We start from the raw sequence: 7458 nt of genomic DNA, 5'->3' as shown, positions 1-7458 counted from the left end.
AATAAGTGGCAACTCTAAATTGGCTTGAAACACAATGAAAACGCATGATCCCATCCCTTCTTTCCCATGGAAACATGTTAAGCCCTACCACTAATCCATAGATGGAGATCCGCTGTGGCCAATCACAGTGAAGCAAAACTGATAAAATTATAAATATTTAATTTTTTTAGCTAACGTGACATAATATAATTGGTCTGGGACATAGTTCGAGACAGGGTTTGGGACAACAGATCTTTGTCCCTAATCCACCACCCCACTACAATTCCACAAAACCATGCATCAACCCAAATTAAATTGAACATTAGACATTAAACAAACAACACAAATTATACAAATTTAGCATTCTAATTAAACTAACACACAAATTAAACTATAGCAAAATAAATATCATAACATATCATATGCATTATGTTCCGTTAGTTACTAGGACCCTCTATCTCTAGCTACCTAACATGATACATTTCACATTGATGTACATAGATGTAGACAAGATATGAGTGTCATGTGTTCCCCGTTTCCCAGCCACTCTGCCATCTTAGTTGCAATGATTTGTCCTTTATTCTTCCCTAAGATTAAACCTAGCTACCATTAATGAAGCTTAATATTTGATGAACTGCATCTGCAATGTCATTTGCTGAACCTAGTTTACAGTCTTCTTCAATCTGCATCACCAATACAACATGCCAACTCCATCATTTATTTACCATCACAAAAAAGAGTCATCAATGTACATAGCAAAATGAATATACTAATAGTAAAAGTGAACTATCAAATTTATCCACAAAATATTTGAATGTACCATTTGGTTGATTTCTGAAAATTTGGAAAATATAAATTAGCTCATGAAGATTTCAAGTTGGTGTTAAATTAGTTTTTTTGGACAAATTTTTATAATTTGACACAAGTTAAGATTTATCAGACCAATTTAAAATCTTTATGGACAACTTTAGATTTTTAATTCTTCATGTATCAAATTGTTACACCCTAATATCTTTAAGACCAAGTGTTTATTGACTTTATTCATTAAAAAAACTATATTTAAAATAGAAAATAATGTTGTGAGTGGGGAACAAGGTTTTGCTTTGATTTTGAAACTAGAAAAAAGAACAGTACCACACTGTCTTCATTCCACTTTCAAGCGGCGAGTTGACTATATAAATAAAACAAAATTGCTATGCACTTCAATTATTATACTACCACACCATGATTGATTAAACTTTAATTTATATGGATTTCTTATTTTTATTCGGATTGAGTTTAAGAATCCATAAAATGACATGTTGTATTAGAAAGATAAATGTGTAATTTTTACATATTTTAATGTATCATTTTTCAATATAGTATTTTTCACTTTTTGATTTGTTTAAACTCAACCATCAACTCAGATAGCAAAACTCACATATAAGAATAAACATATTATACTATTATGAACATAAAACTTGAGTTGTTAAATGAGTCATATCACAAATAGCATAGAATAAGAAAAAAGTTGAAAAGACAAAGTAATACCTTGAGATTGAGAGAGTAGAGGACAGAAGTCACAGTGGATGTAATGTTGAGGTGCAGAATAGTTAGTCTAAGATCTTCCAAAGCAACAATGACTTTTATCAATTGACCATGCTTCCTTTGGCACTCAATTTTCAAGTTAACATGGGTTTGAATCAATGTGACTTCTATATGCCCTAAATTTGACTTCATTTCTGTCCTCACCTCATCCCCAAACTTTGCTTCTTCACTAGATAAGAATGATGCTGGTGGCTTACACAACTCAATTGAAGAAGAACCATTACTATTATTATTATTGTTATTACCATTACCAACCTCTTCATTCTTCCTCACCATTTTTTGTGCTTCAAGTGATTGAAGCAACTGCTCCAACTCCTTCACAAAATCTATTGCTCCTCCAATAGTAGAAGCTTGGTCACCCTAAACAATAAAAAAAAGATATGATTTTTAACATGAATAAGGTAAATAAAGGAATTTGAAGAACCGGGGTTGGCTCAATATTTCAAAAAGATGATAACTTTAACATACCCTTTGAATATAAGAAGAGGGCATGAGGGACCTCAGAACACTGAGATGGTCATTCATTTGGCGTCTCCTATTGCGTTCAACTGCAATGTGAGTCATGCGTTGATTCTCTACATCTTCTATGCTCTTGGTTGGTCTTGTTCTCTTTCTTTTCCTCCTTTCTCTTGTAGCTATCTGAGTCTTGTGACATGATGATTGTGTGTTAGCATTAGCAATAATAGCATGGTTGCACTCATCATAACTCATCACTTTCTCAACAACACATGAAGCAGCTGAAGGTGTGTGTTGTTGATGGAGTTCATTATTGCTTTCAGATTTCACTGGTGACTGCATCTCCAATATGTCATGTGTTACGCAGCTTTCAAGCTCCATTGCTGCTTGAATTTGAGTATCCATTCTTGGAATGTAGGCTATGTTTTCCCATGGTTGTTGTTTCTTCATGTGTTGTAAGCTTAGAAGTGTTCTAAAACTTGGCTCTTTTAAAGGGAAAAACTGTGGAGAAGATTCCACACTCTGAAGCATCTGCAAGAATGGCATGTTATCTTCTAAGCTTGATATCAAAAATTGTTCTTCATTCTCCACAAATCTGAAGCTTTCTGCATCAACCAAACGTTGTTGCTCTAAAGAATTCACTTCAAAATGGTCACCTGTGAACTGCAAGATAATAAAAGTAAAAACAATTGAGCTCAAAGAGTAAAATTTGTGTGTCAAGAAAAGGGAAAAGAAAAATAAGTGAAGTGTTAGGTAGATTTCACTTTCACACCTAACCCTTCAAAAAAAAGGAATATATAGTTCCATTAAAAGGGTTGAAGGTTGGGTCAGAATGGAGAAAAGGGTAAGTCTATGGTGAAAAAGTGTGCACTAAAAGAAGAAATGAAGTAGAATGTGAAGAGGAGCAGAACCAAGTGAGCAAATAGATGCATTTTCAGTAAAAATAATGAGATAATGCATTTAGTGCAAGAGTTTTAAAGAGTAAATGGAGTCACTTTTCTGGATTCTAAAAATGGGATTTGAGGAAAAGGAAAATGAAGTAATAGTAATATGTAATACATACACAGGAATTGAGGGGGCCAGGTTCTTGAAACCTCTCCATAAAAAATGCTGAGTTGAGAAGTTGAGTATCTTAAATGCTTTGTTCCCTTTCTACTAAGTTATATTTTGATGTCTCTCTCTGAAGGGTGACCAACATTCCATAAACTAGTAATGTTGATACTAACAAAAGAATGGTAATAAATGTAAACCCCAAGAAGAAGCAGAACGAGACCCCATTTTCAGCAACACATTCCTTTGTTTTTATGATGCTCTAGAGGATACTCCTTAGTCCTTATATAGATATAATAAATGCTGTTGTTCTTTGAACAACTCTCAAGTCACAACTCACAAACACTACAGTGGTTTGAGTGAGTTTAATCCTTGAACAGTAGAGGAAATATAGCATGAAATGAGAGGTGGAAAATTCTCAACTGGGTTAGAAGAGATATACTAGTAGAGAAGATGCATTTGGAAGCGTGGGAGTTGATGAGAGAGAGGTGTCTAATGAATAAAGATATGTTGCCCAAAATCATATATCACCTATTTATAATGAAATAAAAACAACAATAATACTTTTAAATTTTTAATTGATATAACATATTTTTATTGGTATGATATAAGATTTGGTACAACAGATTTTTATTCGTGTATAGATTACAATGTCTCTAGAGCATTATTGGTGGTGGCAGATTTGTCCAACAGCGGGGACAGACAGGTGTGGGACTCTGTTTCACTCTCTCTCATATAAGAGATATAGTACGGCAAAGCCAAGAAGGAAAAAAGCTATGTAATGGAAAGGCCTTCTATGGACTGTGTGCTAGGATGTGATTATAGACATTTAAAGGTATTGAACATTCTTCTTAATCAATTGTACTTTTAGCATTTTATAATGTTTTAATTGATTCACATGGTTTAAGGTTTATTGTGTTAAGATTGTTGATCAAAATGTGAGATTATATTCATTTATTGTCTTCATCTTTGGCCATTAGTTCTAGATTAATCAGACTTTTTTTTGTTGCTCCCTTTATCTTAATAGATTTTATTGTTCTATTCTTTATCTAAAATACATGTCTTAGCCAAACAAGAACGATAACTGTCAATATAAGATTGTAAAAAGTAAGCATAATCTAAATATTTTCGGTTCTTAATTGGTCAACTGAACAATCCAGAAAGGTATATTGTTGACCGAACAAAAACGGCAAGACAATATAAGGATAACTTCTGACACTACATTGGTATGTCACCAACACAAGATAATTATGTTGTTTGAACAATACAGACCTCTTCACAAGCGGCATACTACCTATACGCTACTACACCTTTTGATAGACGATAAGGTAGCCCTACAATATAGCTATATAACCTAATACATATTATAAGTCACGTTATCCCTGGATTACATACCTGTCAAAGCCGTCCAATACGACGAGGCAACCCTTGCATGTTTGGAGCATACCCGACAAAGTTATTTGGTCGATCAGGCCAATAGCATCTACAAAGGAATATTTCACTCACCTCTCCATTATAAGTGGGGGACTCCTCCCTATAAAGAAGACTTACATACTCTTTGTTTCTTGCTATTATTCTCTTACTCTTACTACTGCATTTTACATTCTCATATATATCAAATACTGATTTAAGCGTCGGAGAATCTTTTCAGATATCTTTCCAGATACTCCAAGGCGAATCTCATACGACACTAAAAAACTCTACATCGACCATTATACGCTCAAATCCCAAATATAAAAACAAAAACATTATTAGAAAATTGAAACTCATATTTAAGACTGAAAAAAATATATTATTTTACTCCTTAAAATATCTTTAAAACACTTGTTATAATTCTCCTTCTTGCATACAACAATTAAATCCAATTCTAGAGGAGTTGGGTAATATTTTTTGTATGTATCCAAACAAAACAATAAAAAAGCACATGATAGCATTCAGCTGTTCCCTAGGAAAGCTCAATTTCATCCGAAGCAGGCAATCACTTATTTACCCATCACGTCCCATTTGTCAATCTATACTGCACATGGGCTGCAACAAACATAAAGCTTATTATACTCTTAAACTCAAATATAAATACATTAAAATTAAAATATGGTAATATAAAATATATGTTTATTAACTTCAGCACTAAGGTTGAGGATAAGCCATTGATAACCCCTTTACATATCTATTTAGCAGTGTGTTGTGTTAATTGTTTATAAAGTTAATTACACTGATACCCATGAGTTTTAGTGAAATTATACTGATACCCCTAAGTTTTAGTGAAATTATGCAAATTATTCTTAACTTTTCTACACATACACAAACCTCCCCTAGTTTTTATATTTTTATTACACTGATCACTCATGCATGAGAAATAAGTGTAATCTTTTAAAAATGTGATAAACGCAATTAAGTTAAACAAAACACGGTATATTGTGAGGAAAAATCCAAATAATATACAAATTAATGTATCTTTATTATTTTTTGTTACAAAATGCATCAACAATTCTAAAAAGATATTGTTTAAATCGCTCTTATACTATATCGTAACGAACCAAAAATAATAAAGAGGTATCGACCCATATATTATTTGGATTTGTCTCCACAATATATCGTATTTTTTTAAACTTAATTGCATTTATCACATTTTTTGTTCACAAAATTACACTTATTTCTCATGTAGGGGTGGTCAGTGTAATTAAAGTATAAAAATGAGGGGGTTTGTGTATAGGGGTGTCAAAACGGGCCGTCCGGCCCGTTTAGCCCGCGCCCACAAATGCCCGCAATAATTTAAGCGGGCCGGGCATGCCCGCATTGGTTAACGGACAAAAAGTCATGCCCTGCCCGTTTTAAAACGGGCTAACGGGCCCGCGGGCATTTTCCTGTTTACATTAAAAAAACAACAATGGTGAATGCTAAGTTATCAAGTACATTATGCAGTAAATCAATAGATTTTACATAACCACATTACATAATAATTCAAAGTTTCTATAATAATAATTCAAAACATGTCTCTCTAACCATATTAGATAATAATTTTCTCTATGCAATAATAATTATAAAATAACCAAACAATAATAAAGTCTTGGATTAAAATTTTAAAAGTGTAGAATATAATGCCCGCGTGGCCGCCCGCGGAGCCCGTTTAAAATGCCCGCTAATAAAGCGGGCAAACGGGCCAGGCAATATGGGCTAACAGGCAAAAATATCATGCCCTGCCCCCATTTTTTTGCAGGCAATGCGGGCTGGCCCGCGGGCAATGCCCGTTTTGACACCCCTATTTGTGTAGGTGTAGAAAAGTGATGAGGGGTTTGTATAATTTCACTAAAACTCAGGAGTGTCAGTGTAATTTACTATTGTTTATATCTTATTCAAACTAAATAATATTTTTACTAATTATCTATTTTATCTTTTGCCTATTATTTTGGCATCTCATCCTTATCTTTTATTGATATAGCTCTCTCTCTCTGTGTATATATATATATATATATCTATTGATTATATTCTCACTATCCCCATTCTTTTTTACTCAACAAACTAGGGTTGAATCACTCTTTTGTTTAAGGAAATTAGCAACAAACTCCCAACTCAACTGACTCAAAAAAATATGACAACTCCTCATCCTTTCTCACATGGTTGAGAGTAGTGTAATATATATTTAACAATCATTAAAACACTATATGTATGGTTTATAAAAGAATGTATGTATGAAAAAAGAGTAAGTGAAAGAAAGAAATACAAAGAGAGAGTGCAAAATAATAGCAAAGGGTAAAAAGTAAAAACACATGATTAGTAAAAAATATTAAATAAAATTAAAACATGAGATAAAATTACTATATATGTAATGAGGTTATTTAGTACTTATCCTCTCTCCTAACGATTGGGTTAGCAAATCCATAAAATGTGAGCAATTTTTAATCATTCTCATCATTTAAATGTTCTACCCCTAAAGTTTATAAAGTATTTACTATTGAAATAAATTCTTGTGGATTTTAATTAGAAAAATAGTATTGACATATTTGCTCATACAATGTTGTGAAGGATAATTTAGATAATTAAATTATTTTGATGAGATTACAAAAACTAAATGAGATTAATCATTGCTTCTATCATAGAAATGAGGCTATTCAAAAGTCAATATGATGAACCAATCTATTATCTTTTAGTATCATAAATATAATTTTATTTCTCTTTTATGTAACGCCCCAAAAAATACTCTTTATTTATTATGCAGAAAAGTGAGTAATTTTTTTTTGAATTGGTGACATAAAATTGTTTTCTTTTAAAAACCTTTCTTTTCCGGGACATCACTTTAAGTAACATATAACGCGGAAATCAAACCGGTTACCTAACGGTAACTGAAATGATACAACATTTCCTGAATATACATCTTCATAGATATAA

The 7458-nt window shown here is 32.4% G+C and overlaps 1 protein-coding gene across 1 annotated transcript; it reads right to left on the bottom strand.

Moving 5' to 3' along the window:
- On the bottom strand, window positions 290-3570 carry LOC109357489 (transcription factor bHLH67-like). Its single transcript, XM_019601477.1, has 4 exons — window positions 3086-3570; window positions 2035-2685; window positions 1510-1926; window positions 290-662 (listed from the first exon to the last, which is right to left on the bottom strand). Exons 1-4 carry the CDS (start codon window positions 3122-3124, stop codon window positions 579-581), a joined length of 1191 nt encoding a protein of 396 aa, XP_019457022.1. The 5' UTR covers window positions 3125-3570; the 3' UTR covers window positions 290-578.

Source organism: Lupinus angustifolius, chromosome LG09, assembly GCF_001865875.1.
Source record: "Lupinus angustifolius cultivar Tanjil chromosome LG09, LupAngTanjil_v1.0, whole genome shotgun sequence".
NCBI lineage: Eukaryota > Viridiplantae > Streptophyta > Magnoliopsida > Fabales > Fabaceae > Lupinus > Lupinus angustifolius.
Note: the sequence above shows the minus strand (reverse complement) of the source record. Positions and strands in the feature narration are given on the sequence as shown.

Excerpts from the sequence above, each read along its gene's own strand:
- LOC109357489 (XM_019601477.1), bottom strand. The coding sequence starts at position 3,124 with ATGGAGAGGTTTCAAGAACCTGGCCCCCTCAATTCCTGT. Across the intron at positions 2,686-3,085 it reads CTGGCCCCCTCAATTCCTGT|TTCACAGGTGACCATTTTGA; the intron begins GTATGTATTACA and ends ATTATCTTGCAG. Across the intron at positions 663-1,509 it reads TCTACTCTCTCAATCTCAAG|ATTGAAGAAGACTGTAAACT; the intron begins GTATTACTTTGT and ends TTGGTGATGCAG.